The sequence below is a fragment of the Chrysemys picta genome, chromosome 14 (genome assembly GCF_011386835.1).
Source record: "Chrysemys picta bellii isolate R12L10 chromosome 14, ASM1138683v2, whole genome shotgun sequence".
NCBI classification, from domain to species: domain Eukaryota; kingdom Metazoa; phylum Chordata; order Testudines; family Emydidae; genus Chrysemys; species Chrysemys picta.
This window is the reverse complement of record NC_088804.1, coordinates 15,042,333-15,062,770: the sequence shown is the minus strand read 5'-3', so window position 1 is coordinate 15,062,770 and position 20,438 is coordinate 15,042,333. Positions and strand designations below refer to the sequence as shown.

The 20,438-nt window shown below is 40.2% G+C and overlaps 1 protein-coding gene across 12 annotated transcripts in view; it reads left to right on the top strand.

The window, feature by feature from the left end:
* Positions 1-20,438, top strand: part of FTO (FTO alpha-ketoglutarate dependent dioxygenase) — a 332,418-nt gene that overhangs the window by 148,003 nt on the left and 163,977 nt on the right. For all 12 annotated transcript variants that reach the window (XR_010592539.1, XM_065567030.1, XM_005289788.4 and 9 more), the window contains one exon: positions 12,347-12,471. Coding sequence is in view for 11 of the 12 variants with exons in the window: in XM_065567030.1 (XP_065423102.1) it covers positions 12,347-12,471 (125 nt within the window). In the remaining variant the exon portion in view is untranslated. The remainder of the gene's footprint in view (positions 1-12,346; positions 12,472-20,438) is intronic.

Genomic DNA, 20,438 nt, shown 5'->3' with positions numbered 1-20,438 from the left:
TAATTTTTCACCAATGTTTTGGAAATGTCTTAGACTTAGCTATTTGTGCTGCAGACAAATAAGTACATTTGGTCAGAAATATTAACCAAAGTGAAATCTTGCCTCTGTTAGAGTCTGAAGTGTATTGTAGCTGTTGGACTCACTTTTACTATCAGTCTTTTGTTTTCAAAAACAAGAAATATTTTTACTGACTGCATGGAACATTTAATAACAGGCTGGACATATATCCTTTTATCAATTCTAATGAGAAATCACGGTCCGTAGAAGGCATCAGGGCTGTAAGAATTATATGTTTCCTGGCTGGATAAATCAGTACACAAGAAAATGCAGCTGCTTGTTCCTAAAAATGCACTGAGCCACGCAAAGTAAAAAATGTGCCATAGCCTGCCCTCCTAAATTACATACATAGCAAAGAGCATGACTATGGGGCAAAAATAAGCACACATAACTTACTTGAGTGACCGCATTATTTTATTAATGTAATTCTTGTCCTCTCCCCCATCATTCCTATTGTTAAACTCACTTGTGCATCATGTCTAAAATTAGACTGCAAGCTCGTAATAGGTCAGGGCCATGCCATTTATCTGTACTATAAAGCACTGTATAAATAATAATATGGAAAAATTGTAAAAGATGAAACTGCACTGAAACAGCTGTATAAAACCCTTGTAACACTCAGGTCCTTTAACTTTCAAGTGTTCAACAACACTGCTCTCTACAATGTACAGAGAAGTTTATTGTCCGGCCATGCCGGAAGGAGAACAGGAGATACTGGATGTGGCCGCAATTTTATTCCTAAATGTCCAGGAGTACCTGGTAGGTAAGTGAAGAGTGCAGGTAATTGCATAATTGCAGGGGGGGGAGAGGCGCTACTGTCAACCCTCTCCCTTTACCAGTCCTGTCCCTAGCCAGCCCACTACTGGCTCGAATGAGGGTTAAGGGAGGCTATAGAGGGGGAGGGGTTGGCTTCCTGGCATACCAGTCATAGGAGCTCCAACTCCCAATTTCTGCTTTTTTAAAGATTCCCTCCTTTAAATCCTTTACTAATGCATTTTATCAGATCGCCATATCCCTTCCCTACAGAGCACCTGCACGGGACAACCACGCCATGCTAACATGATGAGTTGCGACATCATAGCCTAACCCCTGTTTCATGTTTGTCCCAACTAAGCCTCCAACCCGCTGTGGGGAAGGCAAACCCCCCCTCGCTTTGCCTTGGCCAATCTGGTGGTGAGGGAAAAATTCCTTCCCAGCCCCCCCAGGAAAGGAGCTACTAGTGTACTGCCCATAGCAGCTCATGACAAAACCTGGTATTTAACTAATTCCTTGCTGCTCCATCTGGTCCAGGTAAAAGAGGGCCTTTCCTGCACCAGCATGGACCTAAATAGTCCCCCTCTCTTCCAGTCACCTGGGGAAGGATGAGTCAGCTTCCCCATGCTGACCCTGGTTTGAAGCTGCTGCAGCAAGTTACTCTCTGGCTCTCTAGCCCTTAAAAGAGGCCACACACTTTTTCCAACAACCCAGACAACGGCCCCCACTTCTTTATGTGCAGTGAGGCTGTTATCAGTCCCCAGCTACTGTCATCATGACAACCTCTAACAAAGGGCATTGTGTGTTTTAATTTGCCTTTTAGTAGCCTGAATTATTTCATGTTCCCTGCACAAGAATAAAAGCAACTTGTGATGCTGTTTTACTTCCATTTCCTGTACTTTTCCAGGCACTGTGATATTCTATTGAATTCTCTGGTTTGGTCCTTTGTAACTTGCTGGTTAGTGTGTATATGTATCACTGTCCTCTAATGGATGGAAATGGCAGATCTATTTGAGGGTGCAGTAATACTGCAGCTAATACAGATGTTCTTTTTAGCTAACGTGGTAAGAGCCAGTACTTTTGGAACAGAAAGGCCTGAGTTCCATTCTTACTGTGACCATGAATTCCTCATGGACATAGTGTGTTATATTGTAACGTTTGTGAACTCCTTGATCCATTACCCCTTCATATTATTCCAAGACTTGATTCAGCTGTGTGTGGCTATCTTACATATGCACTACTCTGCTATTCCAATGCAGCATACATCCTGGAGATAGCACACCCAAAGATGATTTTGCCCATGTAGTGACAGTAGCATCTTACCAGTCTCCGCATTCTACAATGCTCATACTATTAATATGGCCCTCTGTGTTTTAAATAGTTTCAATAAAAGTAACAAGCATTGTAAATGCATCTGAACACTTGCCCACCAATATCTATAACAGACCCCGTGTTGGATAGGGACATGGCTGAAACAAGAAACTGGTGAGCTGCAACAGATGATGGCTTCACTCAAGTGAGAGAAAGTTCAGTGCTGCTCTAGGCTTTCCCATTTTAAGCAGACATTCAAGCATTGTGTTCAAGGAAATCAGTAATTAGATTTCTAGTAAAATATTTAATTATGGGTTCCAGCTGCAAAATTCAGTACTGGATCCAGAATTTGACACCCTCTTGCATCTCCATCCTTCTCAAAGTTTGGGGATGTTTGAAGCTGATAGTTTGGTTTGACTGATTACATAAGGCCCATGTGCACATGTAGGTATAGTTCTGGGTTTGGATTTTGAACACCCATAAAGCTTCGGGTGTTTGAATCTAGGGTTTTCGTTTGGCCTGTTAAAAGCAAGTAGTTAATAGGAAAATTTGGATCCGGATCCCAGTTTGGATTCTGACCACCACAAAGTTTGGGTGTTTAGTTGTCTGGGTTTGGTGTGGGCCCATTTCTAGAAATATTAAAAATTAGGTAAATGACCAATGTTGAAGCTTGGATGTAATTTATAGCAGCAGACAGAATAAGCCACATTTATCCCTAGCATTATTCCACTGACCTCAATGGAGTTATAGTGGCAATGATTTGACCCAGTACATATTCATATAATTGTATAGCCTCATATTGCTAGACAATTGAGTTTAATTACCTGTTACTAACTTTGGATTTGAAACTTATGGTTCTCTTTCACCTTCTTTTGAAATCATTCATATAGGCACCAGTAGATAACACCTCAATTCCAGTCCTATTAATTTCTACATTGTAAATATGTGTAGTTACAGGAGCCTTAATGCGATTTTACAAACATTTTGCTTAAAACTGAGAGCCCACTTAAGGTGACTAAGGTTCTCAGCAGCTGCCAAGTTAGCTATATGGGTTGTGCTAGGCATGATTTGGTGTCACAAAGTGTGGGCTATCCAGAGTGCACGTTAGTGAAGTGACTCTCACTGTGCATCCAGCTCAACTGTTTTCAGCAATAGTAAATTATCACTGAAGCATACACTGCTGTGGCAGTCCTTCAGAACTTAAGTGCTCAGAGTAACTACTGTTTGGATGTGACCAAAAAGGGAAAAGAGAGATACATACAAAGGAGTGAATTATAACAAAGAGCCCTTTCTGCTTCAGTTCTTGTGCAGAAAACATATGTTCAGCCATGCAGGCAGCAGTTGGGTTAAAGACACACGGTAGGATTGGAAACAAAAGGCATGCTCTTTTCTTGCATTCACAATGTTTTCAAACATATTCACTTGTTTCACTTGTTAGAGACTAGCTTGTCATCTGGATCTTCTTGCAAGTGTGATTTCTTTTTCCCGCTTCCTTTCAAAAGCTTTTACCCCCAATGTTTTACACTTCATATAATCCACTATGCATGGTAGGCCAACTTCAGGCTTTGTATTATTGATGTTTGGGAGGCAGAGGGGGTTGTGCTGAGGGAGAAACTGGCTAAAGGGTAACCTTTCACTCACCCATAGATCTAAGGGTGCTAAGCCAACATCTTGAGTGGTTCAGTCACTCTCTCTCTCTTGGTGTGATGCGTTATACTTCACTTTTAGAGGCTTGCTGAACAGTTTAGTAAAGACACCTAAAAAGAGATGATCTTTTCACACCCATTTCCTAGACCTTGTTTAAGCCGTTAACCAGATTGAAATGTCCCAGGTAAAAAGACTAAGCCATTATCACCGAGAATCCATTCAGGTTTGAGATGCCAAAGTAACCTAGAATAAATCAGTCCTTATTTTTTGTAGGTGTTTTTGAATACTTCGGAGAATAATGTTATTAGCTTTTACCTTCTGTATCTAAAAATACCATATCACCCACTTCCTGCTATGATAAAAGCTTCTTTTGTCTTTACTAATTAGTAAGCCTTAAAACTGTTCTACAGTCAACAACAATAAATTTTAGCTAAATTTTCAAAGGGGCTGATAGGAATTAGGCGCCAAACTCCCATTATATTTAAATGGTAATTGGGTGCCTAACTGTTAGGCCTGGTCTTCACTTGAAAATGTTACTGCTTCATCTATTTTTGTTAGAAGTGTGATTTTCTTTTTAACCTAAATAGTTATACTGGCAAAATCCCTCATGTGGATGCATTTATACTGGTATAAAGGAAAGGTATATGGTATAGTTATTTCCCTTCCTGTATGGGACTAGCTCTACCGTTATAAAGCACCTGAGATAACTGCGTCCACACTAAGTGAGTTGTACCACTTTAGCTATAGTGATATAGTTAAAGGGGTAAAACTTTCTAATGCAGATATGCCCTTTGGCCTGGTCTATATCTAAAACTTCAGTAGACCTGACTGCGTCGCTCAGGGGTCTGAAACATTCACTCCCCTGAAAGACAAAGGGTGACCTAAGCACTGGCATAGACACCACTAGGTCTATGGAAGAATTCTTCTGTCCATCTAACTACTGCCTCTTGAAGGGGTGGATTTACTACAGTGACAGAAACCCCCCTTCTGTTGGTGTAGCAAACATCTGTGCTATAGTGGCATAACTGCAGTCTGCTTTTGTAGTGCCCTTAGATTCTTTTGAAAATCTCTGCCTGTGTTGTTTACTCTATATAGATTTTGTCAGATCAAATCACTCACCCATCAAGTCCAATATTCCACCGGTGTTGTGGTCAGCACTGATTACTTCAGTGGGATGCAGAACACCCTCCCCCTTGAGCAAGTGCCTCACTTTAAGCATGAGGATACTCCCACTGAAATCAGTGACACTATTCAGATGTTTAAATTTAGCATGTGCTTCAGTGCTTTGCTGTATCGGGGCGTTAGCTAGTTGTGCAGTACTGTATGTGAGGGAAAGGGTGAATCCTCCTTAACCTTTGAGGCAATCACCTCACATCCTGAAGCATGAGATTTTATTACTTTAACATGTGAAAAGTACAAAGGTGGTACAATTGTCATAACATTATCTAGTTGTAGTTTTTTCAGTGCAGATGCAGTATTTGACTCAGTCACACGGTTTAATTTAAATTTTTAATGTTATAAATGCTCAAATCTCCCTCCCCCCCCCCCCCAAAAAAAAACTTTTCCCAACTGTTTCTTCGTATTCTACCACCGCTTGAATTTCTGAGCTTGAAACGTGCCAATGTTTTCCCTAGGAAACAGAAAAAGGAGAATAGTTATGGAATTTTATATTGGCCTGAGCTACTGATATATCCTCTTGGAGTACTAAGTGGGTTTTTAGATGAATTCAGTGGCCTGGGAAAGTACTACTGACGAACATTCAGTCAATAGGATTTCTCACATATGGTTCCTTAGAGTATGATGATAATTTGGACATCTAGCAAATCCACAGACAAAAAACCATGTAAATATTTTCTCATGGAAGGTGCCAACAAATACATCCCTGCCAACACATGTCAAAACTGCCAAAAGATCTGTGCAGATGGGGATTAAACTTTTTAGCACTGTCATTTAAGAGCCTTGAAAGGAAAACATTATTTAAACATTTTTCTTTAACTGAATTTAACTGTCTGAAAAGATGTTAACGGTAGATAAAACTAATATATTGTTAGCAATACTGACAGATATTCCAAGTCTGCACCTTTTTCTTTTCATTGAGATCTGTGTCAGACATCCCCAAGAATAGTACAGTTTTAAAATAAATTGGTCTTCCTTCTCAAATGAAATTTGATGATTTGTCTCCAGTCTGATAAAAGAAAGCATACGTTAGTATATTGCTTTCTTTCAGGAATTTTTAGTTTTGTTTTATAGGCTCTTTGAAGGAAGATGATGTTTTAGATATTGTAGTGATTTCTATAACTCTTAGAAAGAAAACAGTTAATAATTTGTTTCTTTTCAGCTCCCCTGAGTATGCCTTCATTGTACAGGTTGCATATAACAGCTAGTAAGAGTAAAATGTACTGAACCTTAAACAAATCTATTAGGATCACCATGGCAAGAAGCTTGGAAAATGGCAGGAAAAACGAACAATGATTTTGTAAACCCTCCAAAGGTCAGAAAAAGGCTTTCAGTAAGTATGCAGAGGCTAGAAATCAAATCCCATTTCCTATCGTAAGAAACCAGTTATTTTAGCAGCAGTGGTTAATGTACTGTATGTGAAAGATTTAAGACTAGTTGGAAAGCTTTGCTTCTGTTTTATTAGGCTGCTATTGAAAAGCCAACAGCATAACTTCAACTAGGTGCTTTGAGATTTCTTAATGGGCTGTCAAGGGCAAGACACCAGGTCTGTGCTATACTAGCTCTTTCCTGTACATTAAAACAACAGGGACCAAATGATCATATACAGAAGTATGAATTACTTGATGCTTTCTCTGTTCCATATGGTCAGCCATGTCTTTGGCAATTAATCATGTACAGAATCAGTTGAGTGCTCTCTGAAGCATTGAAGTCAACATTTAGTTGTACCTGTGCCAATGGGGGCAGTGGGGGTTGCAGGCGTAAAATAGCAGGATGAAGAGCTGCTGGCGCCAAAGTCTGAGCAGCTGGCTTCTATAAACAACACTTTTTCCCTCCTCACCTTTTTTTTTTCCACTTTCTTTGACAAACATGAGCCATTTTTCAACATCATCCAAAGCACAAAAAGTTGCTGAGTGAAACTTTGCTATCTAGCATGGTGGACTAATAAACAAAAGGCCGTCAGTTGTGTTTAAAATGTCCAAATTGTTGGTGATAACCTAAAACATACTGGCTAATTCCATCCTATTGTTGAGAATGGGGTGCATTAATATACTCTTTAAATAACAAAAAAAGTCACTGATACTAAGTCCTCTGCTATATACCAATGAAGTCATGTTAAACAAGCATGTCATATAGATTTCAGGTTCATTTTCCATAAAAGCTACCATGTTGCAGCTGACAGACCATCAGGATCCTTCTTGCAGAGAATAATAGCATTGTAACTAATTAAAATTACAAGAAAGACGTGCAGTAGGGACTGAAATAGTTGGCTGTGCTTACACATGTAATAATACCTGATTTTTCTCTTCCTCTGTTAGTTATGGATTATTGATAGTTGAGTGCGGCCCTGGAGTGGAAGAGATTAGTAAGGACTCAGAAGTTTATCCTGCTAATCTATTTAAAAGGCTAATGAGTAAATTAAATCTTTACTCAAAGAGGTGAAAAGCGCATTTGTTGGCCAAATAAAGTGGGACCAAGAAACAAACAGTCCCAAGTGCCACTTTAGTTCAGACTGATAGAATCATTCGTTTGCCAGAATATCAGGTCTCTGGCTATGCAGTATTTCTAAACATATGTGTACCTCCTTGGTAAGTCTGTCAAGGAAGAAAAATATGTAGCTTTAGAAGAAAAAAATGTAAGTATGAAATCTACTCGTTCAAGTAACATGATTAAACATGGTAGTGGCCCAATCATATTGTAATATTCTTGCTTCTTTTGTAGGGTTGTCAACCCTCCCGGTTTTACCGGGAGCCTCCCTGGAATCAGGCTCTATCTCCCAGAGGCTACTGAAGCCAAACCGGGAGATTTTAGGCTGCTAGGCTCCCTGCATGGCCTGGCCCTGCGTCACTCTCGGAAGTGGCCAGCATGTCCCTGCAGCCCCTGGGGGCGGGGCAGGGGGCTCCGAGTGCTGACTTTGCAGCTCTCATTGGCGGGAAGTGAGGCCAATGGGAGTTGTGGGGGTGATGTCTGCAGGCAGGGGGAGCGCGCCGAGACCCACTGCCCTCACCCCACCAAGGGGCCGTAAGGACGTGCCGGCCGCTTCTTGGAGTGGCGCAGGGCCAGGGCAGGCAGGGAGCCTACCTTAGTCTCACTGTGCTGCCGACCAGGAGCCGCTCAAGGTAAGCGCCGCCTGGCCAGAGCCCATACCTCTCCCCAACTCCGACACCTCTACCCCAGCCCTGAGCCCCCTCCCACACCCAAACTCCCTCTCAGAGCCTGCACCCTGCAGTCCCTCCTGCACCCCAACCCCCCTGACCCAGCTCTGAGCCCCCTCCTACACCCAAACTCCCTCCCAGAGCCTGCACCCTGCAGTCCCTCCTGCACCCCAACCCCCTGCCCCAGCCCTGAGCCCCCTCCAGCACCTAAATCCCTCCCAGAGCTTGCCCCCTGCTCCCCAACCATCTGCCCCAGGTTCAGTCCAGAGCCCTCTCTCATATTCCGAACCCCTTGGCCACAGCCCAGAGCCTACACCCCCTCCCACACTCCAACCCCCCTGCCCCAGCCACCGCGGTGCAAGTGAGTGAGGGTGGGGGAGAGAGAGTGATGGAGTGAGCGGGGCAGGGCCTCAGAGAGGGGGCGGGGCAAAAGTGTTTGTGTTTGTGTGATTAGACAGTTGGCAACCCTATTTGGATGGTACTAAGTATGTTGTTATAACCCTGGTAAGAAGCCAGAGTTTAGCCATGTTAAGACTGGTAGAAATGTATCTAATTATGAATGCTTATCTAAGGTAAAGGCCAGGGCATGGTTATAACACAGTTTTATCCAATACCATGTTGTTGTTGTTTGATTTTATTAGTAGGGACTGGAGGAGGAGGAGGATTTTACTATCGAAATCTCATTCTAGTGTGCACGTATGAGGGAATTGCTTTGGTAGCTACCACCTTTTAGGTCAGCAGACCTTTACCTCCAACTCTGCCTTCTTACCAGGAGATAGGCAAAAGGTGTAATCGCTAAACTCAATCACTAATTTAACACAGATGGCAAGATTGTCAGCTGGTGTGAACTGGCATAGTTCTAGTCAAGTTGATGGAGGTATGTTGATTTGCACCAGCTGAGCATCTAGCCCATTTCTTTTTAAAAGCCAGATCATTTTGGCAATTATCTAGGAAAGCCCTATCTATTCCTATACGTGTCCCCTAGTGTAAAAATAGGGGAGATCAACACAAAGCACTAATAATGCTATATAAAAAGACACCTCACCCAGTAAGAGAGCCAGTGACTTCCCAAGCCAGTGAGATGCAGTTTGTGTTATCTCTTTGCTGAGGTTGTCCAGGATATGTTTTCATCAGTTCAGGAAACAGAGGAAAGAAAGTTTCAACAATTCGTAAACATTAGCACCCTCAAAACCCACTGCTAACAGAAGGATGAGATAAGGCAGGCCATACGATTGCTTGCACTGTTTGTTTATTCTCCTGCCCTGTAGTCCCGAGTGTTTGGAAAAAAAACGGAGCCAGTGTTGAGTCCAGTTTAGAAATGTAAAGGCTTCACTCAGCATTGGAGAAAAGGGGCCTCAGTAGACAATTATCTGTCATTAAAGATGATTAAATGAATGAAGACACAGGGTCAGCCTTTCTTTGATGGGATGTGCAACTATAGGAATGTTCAATAGAAGGCTGTCCCTGCCCTTTAAAACAGGGGTGGTATCGGCTGGGTTTTTGATGGATTTTTATCAGTGTTGATGTGAGGAAATGGCTTTCCCAGCTGATAACATCTTTGACCGAGTTTCTTGAACCCTTGACCTTTCTCAGTCAGGGTGCATTGGATCCCTTTCTAATCTCTCTTAAAAATAAATCCTAAAATAAGGTCTAGGTAGGAAATACCTTGCAAGTATGACATTCTTGCAAAAAGGGGGTATTTTACATTTTCCTTTCACTCTATTGCTTTGTTGTTACAATTTGGAAATTTTTCCTGTGAGAGCAAAAGAACGTATCATTCAGAAACACATAAACGCCATATACTATATCCTGCACTCAGGCCCCCGGTGACTTGATTGACTTCAGTGGTCTTAGATAAAAAGTAAGCTAAACTGCTGTGTAGTGTTGGTGCATGCTGCTTAATAGTGCTGTTTCACCCCAGAGCTAGCAGCATTTGTATCTCATCAGGCGTTGTAAGGTTTAACTGTATGTGAAGCATTTTGAGACTCTGAAATGAAAGCTGCTGCAGAAGTGCTGCTGATGATTATCACTACATTTTCTTCATTGATGGAAACACCGCTAAAACACACTCATAGTGCCAGTCTCTCAGTTAATCTCTGACTTAAACCCCATCCAATCCTGTTGAAGTCAGTGGAGTTACTTGGGGTATTAGTGCGAAACTTGGCATGTAGTACTTTCATATTTCCAAATGACGTGTTATACTTACCCTCTCAGTAAAAATTAAATTACTCCTAAATTGCCACAATAAAGCTGCATCCTAGAGTGAAATGAAAATGTAATTGTAGAGTAGTTTAGGTAGCAGAATGTAATTACCCAAGTTGGAATTTGGCCAGGACATGAGGGTTAACACCCCTACTTTTACTAAAAGCATCATTTGACCTGAGTGTTTAGAGGACTTTGATTCTATGTCTCATTCAAAAGACTGCATCTCCACCACTGCAGAGCCCTAAATCCTGTGCAAAAGAATGGGTTTGGTACTGACTCAGAAAGAAGAGTGCTACTAATGGATCACTTGCATTATCATTTCCTGCAGAACCTTCCCAGTACTGAACCAAGCAGTGACCTAGACTATCCCTGAGTTTCTTGTGAGATCTGACATGTGTTGCCACATAAGTGACATGGCTGTAATTTGATTGCAATAAAATATACAGAAAAACTATTCTATAAAATAGCGGTTCTCAACCAGGGATCTGGGGCCCCCTAGCAGGTTTCAGGGAGTCCACCAACCAGGGCCAGCGTTAGACTCACTGAGGCCCAGGGCAGAAAGCCAAAGCCCCACCGGATGGGGCTGAATCCCGGGGCTGTGAGCCCCGCCACCGAGGGCTGAAGCCAAAGTCTGAGTAACGTAGCTTTGTGGGGGTCCGGTGGCATGGGGCCTCAGGCAGTTGCCCTGCTTGCTACCCCCTAACGCCGTCCATGGCTTTTATATGCAGAAAACCAGTTGTTGTGGCACAGGTGGGCCATGGGGTTTTTAGAGCATGTTGGGTTGGGCCTCAGAAAGAAAAAGGTTGAGAACCCCTGCTATAAAACAGCATTAAACATGTTATGCACAGATAAGTGTAAAAGTTTAGGGGTTAAAGGGTATATTCATCTTGAAAGTCAAGTGATGTGTGTTACCATCCATGAAAGTGTAGAAGTCCCTTCTAATAATGTGAGCGCATACCACTGATCAGAGACTCACCAGTGCCAGAGGTCCTCCCATTGCAACTGAAGAAAGGGAGAAGCAAAGGTGGTTTTGAGCTGAATGAGTCAGTTTACCTCCTTAAAGTTATTGTGTCAAGTTCTCTCAGCCAGATATCACTGCTTTGGTTACACTCCGCTTTGTGTTTTCAAACTTATCTCTATTGCCATAAGAGCTAGAATTTATTTTTTAAATAAAAGATTACAATCTGATGTAATCACATGACTCCAAGAGCTGGGGTTCTGTGCTGGGACAGAGTAATGTATTTTGAAAAATCAGTAATTTAAGTTTTCCATGGATTTGAGGGTTTTCTGCTGTGGAACTATGTGGAATTTGAGTTTGTTGTATGGCAGAGTAGACCAGGTCTTGGTTAAGGTTATACTAATAAACGTGGCAATGAAGAAGAAAACACTGTCGTGTATTCATAGCTATAGATTAGAATAAGACTGCCACAAACTGAAGTATAATATAATCTCGGGGGATGAATGTTTATCTTGGTCGAAGGCTGACTGAAGTTCATTGCATTTACACTTTCTAATTGTATGTAATTCATTTCAGAAACTGAAGAAAAATTGTTTGATTGTTTACTTCCTTGAAACAGAAAAGAGAAAAAGGGGAAAAAATAAGAGTAGCACTAACCATAGAAATTCTCTGTACAAAGGTATAGTACAGATAGATTGAACCAGGAATCAGGAAAAAAAAATTCAGTGTTACTCTGCAAACATTAAAGAAAAAAAATTAGGAAAATAACTTCTAATGATTATTTATACAAGAAAGCACAAAAGAAAAGGAATTATGTCTTGAGAAAATGAGAGCTAGAATGCACAATATCTTGGTGTGTTACTTAAGGCAATGAAGCTTTAAGGTTTACCTTATGTGCCATGTACATTGATTAAATACCAAATATATGGTGGCCATTTTTGACCATCATTTACTGTATTGATTTGTCAGCAGTGCAACTGTAATAAAAAAACCCATTGATTTACTGTCCTTATTTGCTTATGGGCTTTTTATTAATTTTATGCTTTTTTGGATTATAATTTTTTATGTTTTTTTTCCCTTTCAGACAAGCCTGGTGCTCGGTGAAGTTGGAAAAGGGGAACGAACCATGGAACAAAGGAATGAAATCATCAGCTGCTTCTTGCCACTTCTTACGGAGCGACAGGAGCTACGCAAAGAATGGACAGCAAGGTGAGAGCCCTAAGGAAAAGGAAAATATAGTGAGACCTTGAAATAAAAAAAACACATAATCAACTATTCTCATAAAGATGCACATAGGGAAACAAACAGCTGGGCAAGTCTTTTTTAAAAAAGCGTTTTACTGTTTGCTTTTCCAGTTACATTTCTGTGTGAATTAAATAGTCAAACGTTACTATATATGATTTCACAGTTGATTTAGCAGTGTGATGTTGTATTACTATGTGGATACAGCAATCTATTCAATTGATACCCTGATAAACAGCATGCCCGTTTAAAGGATACTGTCAATTTAATCACATTTTGTCGAAAAAGGTTTTCCCTACTATTGTTACAAATAATACCTGCTAATGTCTCATGGTTGTGATAGGCTCAGTATAAGAGCCTGAACAGAACAGTACTGTGGTACAAACTCTGCCTTTAGATATGTCGGTGTTGATGCTTACAACTACACAGAATCCAGATAACATCTGTGGGACTCCACATGGACAAGTGTGTTTACAGGATTACAGTCAATAGCTGAAAAAAGCTGAGGAGAATCCTCTATTTTTTCCCCTTCAGATGGCTTGTTTTTTGCATGCGGCAACACTTTGTGTATAGGCAGTTTTACTGATTCAGCCAAATGACAAAAATGGGTAAGGAGGTTCCATGATGCATTCAGTAACTGAAACTACTTTTAACACATTTTTTTTAATTGTCTAAATTTGTAGTTGACAGTGTTCCTTTAACTGTGATAAACGCCCAGGAACATATTCAGTGGGATGCATTTCAGTGACTATCGATAAATGATATTCTTAGCCTGTTTGAAATGCCATGCCTGTTCTTGTTGGAAAACCTGTTTATAGCAGATGTGATTTGGTGTTTACTAGAGTAAATTTCCACTGCGTGCCACCTTGCTTTCTTCATTCCACTTTCCTGCGCCGGTAATGGCTACTAAATGAGTCAATTTTACTTTACGCTTCTTAGCTCTATAGCTAAAAGCTGCAGATGTATGCATCTCTTGTTTTTTCTTGTTTTTAAGACAATCGATTAAATAAATACAAACATCTACTGCAAAAGTGGGCCAAATTCTTCCCTTTGATATGTGCACACAGCTCCCATTAAAATCAATAGGAGTCCTGCATTTGCATGCAAGACCAAACTTTGGCCTAATGTATGTATTATTGTGACACTTGTGGTATTCAGGGTAATTGCTTCATTGGCATGAATTTGTTTCCAGTGGTGTGTGTGCCAGTTAGGAGAATTGTGTTGTACCCTTAATATAGTGCTTCATGTGACTGAAAGTTCTGTAGACTTGACCTCAGTTATTTCAAAAAGTCATTAGAGGCTGCTGCACCTGATGTTTGATTGGATTTGCTGTTCTCAATATTGCTGTACTGTATGGGCTCTTGAAACACTCCAAAAACTCCAGGGATTAAACACTACAATAGAGTAACAATTATTTGAACAAATTAGCGACCTTGTCTAGTAAGGTTTCTTCTAGTGGGTAGGGGGCTAGGCATTATGATATTAATCAGATGAGGTCTCAGAATGAAAAATACCTATCTAAGAGTAGTTTGCAATTTCCTCATGTTATGTCACTCACTTCTCCATTTAGTTTCCTGCTTTCCAAAGAATCTCCTGGATGTTTTTTAAAGTCTCTGATGCTGCATCATTTGTCTTATTAAATTAAACCAAATGAGTTGGAGGAGGGGGATGTCATTAGCTGGAGAGCTCTCTAAGGGCTTTTCTTCACCGGGAGCACTACACTCTTCATATGTTAAACCAAATAGTGGGCTTTCTAGAGACAGGGAAAGAATAAAGCGTTGTGATAACTGACGTCTTCTTAGGGTCCATTTAGTTTAACAATAATTTTCTAATATACCAAATCATCAGGGATCATGACAAAAAATGACTTGTTTTGAAAGGACTCTGGTTACATTGTTTCTGGCCTTTGCTTACTACTAACAATTTAATCAGAAACTGGAGCCAGCACTGATGTGGCAGACAAAGTCTAGTCTCTGACACAAAAATGCTAAAGTACTTTGGGGGATGGTGGTGGGAAAGCTTAGAAGCAGACAAAGTGCAGGCCTCCTTAAAACTAAACACCTGAAAGAAAATTTCAAGAGCACGGTGTCTTGAAAGCTCAGAAAGAAAGTGTCCCTTGAGTATTAAATAACCATAATCCTTTTTTTCCATTTGATGTTTCCCATCCCAGTGACCTATCTAAGAGTCTCATCCATATGATCTACATAAACAGACTGTTACCATACACCTCACTTTACCTCATCAAAGCTTCAGCTAGATGTCTGGAATGAAGCACTGACTATGGTAGCCATCAACCATGCGGTGGTGAAAGTTATAAAACATCCGCCGCATTGCTAGCAGTGCTGCCCGTGTTTTAGAGATCAGTCTATTGTGTACTTTGGAATTACATGAGAAAAATGTGCTTGGACAGGAAATAATTAGCACTTGTCAAAGGGCAGGCAATAGGCTACAGTATTTTACTTTCAGCAGGCTATCAGGGGATCAGCTAGCTTAGATAATAGATTTTTTTTTCCTCTGGAAGTTAAATACAGATGACTCTAATTACCTTACATTGCACATTAGAGAGCACATTATGAACAGTACAACTTGAAGAAATTTAGGTCAACTAAGAGAGTAGCTGGCAAAAACTTTACTGTGCTCTTAGAACAGTGTAGCCATTCTGTTGTTTCAGCAGGTTCACTTGTGGCACTGATACCTTAATTTAAAAAACAAACAAACAAAAAAAAGCATGGAACAGTAACACAGCTCTAAGGTGATTGTGCTTTTACAGGCCTGTGAGTCTTCCACACAGAAGTATCAGAATTTCACTAACATGAATTTCTGTCTTAATCAGACAAATCATGTCCCTGTGGATTTTGCTTTTAGTTATGCCAGCATTCTGCATAATGACTGGCTGAAATTACACAATGTGTTTGTGTTACAGCACAACTGTTCAGATCACACAGTAGTACACTGAGTATTATGACCTGCCATTTTGCATACTGGTAACCCCTAGACAATGCTATCCAAACAGGGCTTTCAGGGATGCAAATTAATCTATATTGAGTGGTAATGATCCAAAATATCTCAGGTGGGACTATGTGAATGTGCTCCAAGTGTTAACAGAAATGACCCAGAGTTTCTAAAGGCTCATACTTGTTTATACTGCTTGATAGTGTCTGATGGACAGGTTGTTATAGCTGTTAAAGAGCTGCTCAAGCCCTTTGAACTGACCCCTTCTTGACCTCAGTTTACAAAAGGTCAGTCTTCAGCTAATAAAGCAGGCGGAACCTTAGCATCTACTGTAGTGAGCAGAGGCTAAAGAGAACAGCTGTGAATTTTGAACTGACCATGCAAACCGGTGGAGGTTTTTTGGGGTCACCATGTGATAATGAAAATTATTACTAAATTATATGGATGTTTAACTGCATAGTGGGCAAGAGAGTCTAATGTATTGGGTTTGATAAATGAAGTGTGAAGTTACCCATCTGGCTCTAGACAGCACTTGCCTTCTCTCTCTCTCTCTCTTGTTAAAAAAAGGGAAACATTTTAAAATAACCACAGTACATATAGAATCATTGACCCATGCGGAGAGCTGGAATAGATTAAGATTTAATGGTGACCATGGAAGAAATGATCATTTGAAAAGTGAGACCAAAGGGGGAAAAAGTACAATCCAAGAACTGCACCTGATTCATTTTTTAGGACAATACAATGAGAAAATCCGTTTTATGAGACTGATAATACAACTAACATTTGGTAGACAGGTTACTGTATAAGAGTATCTTTACATTTGTTACTTTACACACACACACACATTTTAGATAGTATAAGGTTTTTGTTATGCAACTATTGCAAATAAGTTTTTTGACTTCCATTATCCTCCCATTTCTACTAAATTTGTCAGTATAACTCCTCAAAAAGCAAATACAAACAAAAAACTTTCTTGATCCTGACACTCACACCCTATCTCTAATTTGTATGTCTTAGTAAAGTACTTGAAAAAGTTGCTCCCTCTCATTTTTTCACTCATCTCTGATTATATACTTCATAGGGTTCACTTTGGGTTTTGCTTTGGCCTGTTCTTCCATGTATCTCATTATCTACTTCTTTCTGCTAAGCAAAGTTCTTTCTTCCTTGTTATTCTCATTTATCTTATTCCAAACCATGGGCCACTCTCTCCTATCCTGTTAAGACCCATCCCTTTTATCTTCAACTGCTCATATATTTTTGACCCCCTTTGACTCATCCCTTTTTTGACGTGTCCAAGTGAACATGTGATTTTACCTCATCTTTCAGCTTAAAAGTCTAAAGATGGAAGAGTTTCTCTTAAGTTAGAAGAGCATCCTCATTTTCGCATTTTTTATATTTCCCTTCATATCAGAGCCCTCCATTGTTCATTACTTTACCTCCCTGCTTAATTTTACAAGCCTTGAGAAATTTGAGTTCATCTCACAGGCAACCCATTGACTTTCCCACATTACAACTGGAACCAGAGTAAATAAGACAGGCCAAAACTTAGAAAGAAAGTAGAGATTCATGGTGATCATATCAATAGTCAAGAACAAAAGATTATCATAATGTCCTATGAGGTTACAGAGAGAATTGGTAACTGGATGTATAGTGTTCCATAATAGAGAAATCTGAACCCCATTTGGGTCTGCTCATCTCCATGGATGCACCAATGAAATAGGTCCTCCACTCCCAAAGGATCAGTAGTGAGCCTGGATGCCAATATGAGGGATGTGATGGTCTGACTGTGACACAGGTATTATTTTTACCCCCTATTAACCACCAAATCCCACCCAAAAATGTGATCCAAGTTTTTGTGTACAGCCTGAAGGCTTTTTATGTAGGTCCTTGGTTTTCAAGGCATCCATAAAATTCCAGGCCAACCCAGAAGAGCTACTGTGTGCTCAAACACTAAATTCACCCAGAACAATAAGTCTGGGTGTCTCCAACACCAGGTGGGTCAAAAACTCAGTTAGCTCAGACTGGAATTCTGAAGTTCTGTACACTGCAACTTTTGCCATTTTAACCATATTCTAACTTCTCAAACAAGAGTGAATGTGGTTTTGAAATTGGGCACTAACTACAGCTGTAGTAAGGGTATTACATACCAGTCCTGCCTCAGCACCGACAGAGCTGAGCTAAAAAAGGGCAAGCCAAATTATTCACCCAGATCTTGGTTTTAAAAGCACATTTGGAGGCCTCACTTATGATTAATTTATGAATCGTATAGTCATTATTAGCTACTGACCTTGCATCAAGCAATGTTCTTGGCCAATGAATAGACCGAACAGTAAGGTCACTATCAGCTGATGACGTTTGCCCGAGATGAGATCTCAGAAGAGACTATAACCAGACACTGGTTGTCATACAGCTGGCCTGAATCTGAAAAATGTTTCCTCCCCCCCTCACCTTTGCTTTCCATGCTTTTCACAACAGGAAACGGAAGAATTTGAGTTTCTAGAAATGGTCCCACTTGACTGGCTAGTCAATGCCTATGGCACTACATGCAAATGTTAAATAAGAATCATCGTAACTCTCTTTCTTTCAAGGCATGCCATTAATTTGAAACAAATTTACCTCACGCTACACTGGAGTTACCTGACTGTTTATCATTCTGCATTAGTGACATCAGAAATATTTAAATTAATAGAAATACTTAATCATAAACTCTTTGGGGCAGGGCCTGTCTTTTGTTCTGTGTTTGTACAGCATCTAGCACAAAGGGATTCCTGGTCCATGACTGGGGCTCATAAGTATTACAGTAATAAAAATAATAATGTAAAGCTGACATTCAAGAAGCGTTGTCTATGTTGACAGTGACCATCCAAAGAGGCTGAGGGATGAGTGGGAAGATTTGGCTTATTTTGTTGGTTCATGACATATGAAGAAGGTCCTAAAGGTTTTCTTTTTTTCCTGCGTCTTATTTACATTAGAATTTCAGAACTTGTCTACCCAGGAAGACCCTCTGGAAGGACAGAGAACTAGTACTTACTCTGTTAGCTCAAGTGGTAGAGGCCTTTATTGTGGATCTAAAGATTCAAACCCTGAAATACGGTCCACTGGTTAGGGCATTAGCCTGGGCCTTGGGAGTCCCAGGGAATCCCTCTTTTGCCACAGACTTCCTGTGTGATTTTGGGCAAATCACTTAGAACCAGAACACATTTTGAAAGATGTTTATGTGCCTAAAGATGCTGCATGGGAATTTCAAAAGCACCTAGGCGCCTATCTCAAATATCTGGCCCTTAGTTTCTCCCAGCCTTAGTTTCCCATCTGTAAAATTAAAATAACATTCCTGTACCTCACAGGTATGATGTGAGAATAAATGTATTAAATATTGTGAGTTGCTCAGATACAGTAATAGGAGCTATTTAAATATCCAAGATGGATAGATCTCAAGTACCAAAGACACAAAACTGATTGAGTACAGGGGAGATTTGTTTTCAGATTATTTAAAACTCTTAGTTTTTGTTTGTTTTCATTAATGCCTGTTTAACTAACACAGGTAGGAGAAAATCTCTCTTTATAGGAATTCAGCACTCCTACTTTTTAAATTGAGAGCTCATTCTGCACATCTCTGACATCCCCAATAGGCTTGTCTATACTACAAAAATAATCCAGTGCTGACAATGTATGTTAGCATCAGGAGCTGTTGAACTGTTGCTGAAGAAGTGCTACCTGCAAGTGTACACAAGGACAAGTCATATTCACCATTTTGGATACTGTGGCTAACAAATCTCCAAGGAAAGTAAAGGAAGAGCAGACTTGACTTTCTTTTTATTAAAAAGAAGCAAGACTTTCAAGTCTCCACTATGTATCAGAAAGCAAACTTGTGGAAAGCATAGTTTTCTTAATATCACTTATTTTAAGGCAAAGGTATTTTGTGGTATGGACGCTGGCAGTGCATATTGTACATACATCATGAAAACTCTGTAAAGCAGATTGAAAGTCCAAACTTACAGCCTTTAAATGAATACAAAACTCTGAGACCTCAGTGAAGGTGTCAATCCTCTTCATGTTGTGTTTGAGGGTCATCTGTCCTTGGTGACCTTTGCCATCTCTTTGATTGGTTATTGCCAGCTCTTTTGCTTCTTGTGACCCTTCCTGTTTTCTGCTTTAGTCTTTCACCTGTGTTTCTTCTATTCAAAAGCCTTTGAACCAGCCAGGCTTGGTATCAGTAGATGCCAGTACTCTAAAGAACAATGGAAATGATGCTTGATTAAATACTGCTGTTTAACAGCCATGATTTTTTTTCTTTGAAACTATCTTGACCCTCTAACCTTGAAAAGACTTTGCGTCTAAAAGCTGTGGATATTTACAAATAACCCTGCATTCTGCCTCATGATGCAATCAATTCATGAAAAACTTTAGTTGGTGCAAAGGACCTTATAGATTCAGTATAAAATCAATTCAGAGGACTCGCGTTGTATGGCATTTTAGGGATGTCTATTGTAAAAGTTTGTCACAAAACTTGAGACCCAGTTACTTACTCTGTTTTTTATGAGCCTTGCAGGCTCTTTCATTACAGCAAACTGTACAGATTGTTTGCTCTGAAGCCACTTGATTACTTTATTTCAATTTTAGAATTTAGAAGCTCATGAGTAGCATTGACAGTGATAATACCCCAAATTTAGACAGAAATCATATAGTCATCTAGAAATCTTAGTTGACACTTTTCGTTTGATTTCATACCCGCTTTATGTGTGTCTGCCAGGTCTTCAAAGACTGATCCAATTGCTTGGCAAGTGACACAGATTTTAGCCCTCATTACAGCATGATTAAAGTTTCCAAGCCAAAAAGCAGTGTTGGTGATTCAGACAGCCAACTTTTTGCCTAACAGAGAATTTGTTGAAATTGCTGCAGTTTTATGGAGTGCGCTTAATGCTCATTTTCTGATGGAAAAGTACCTATAATTGCCTGTTAATAAAATATTATAATATTATACG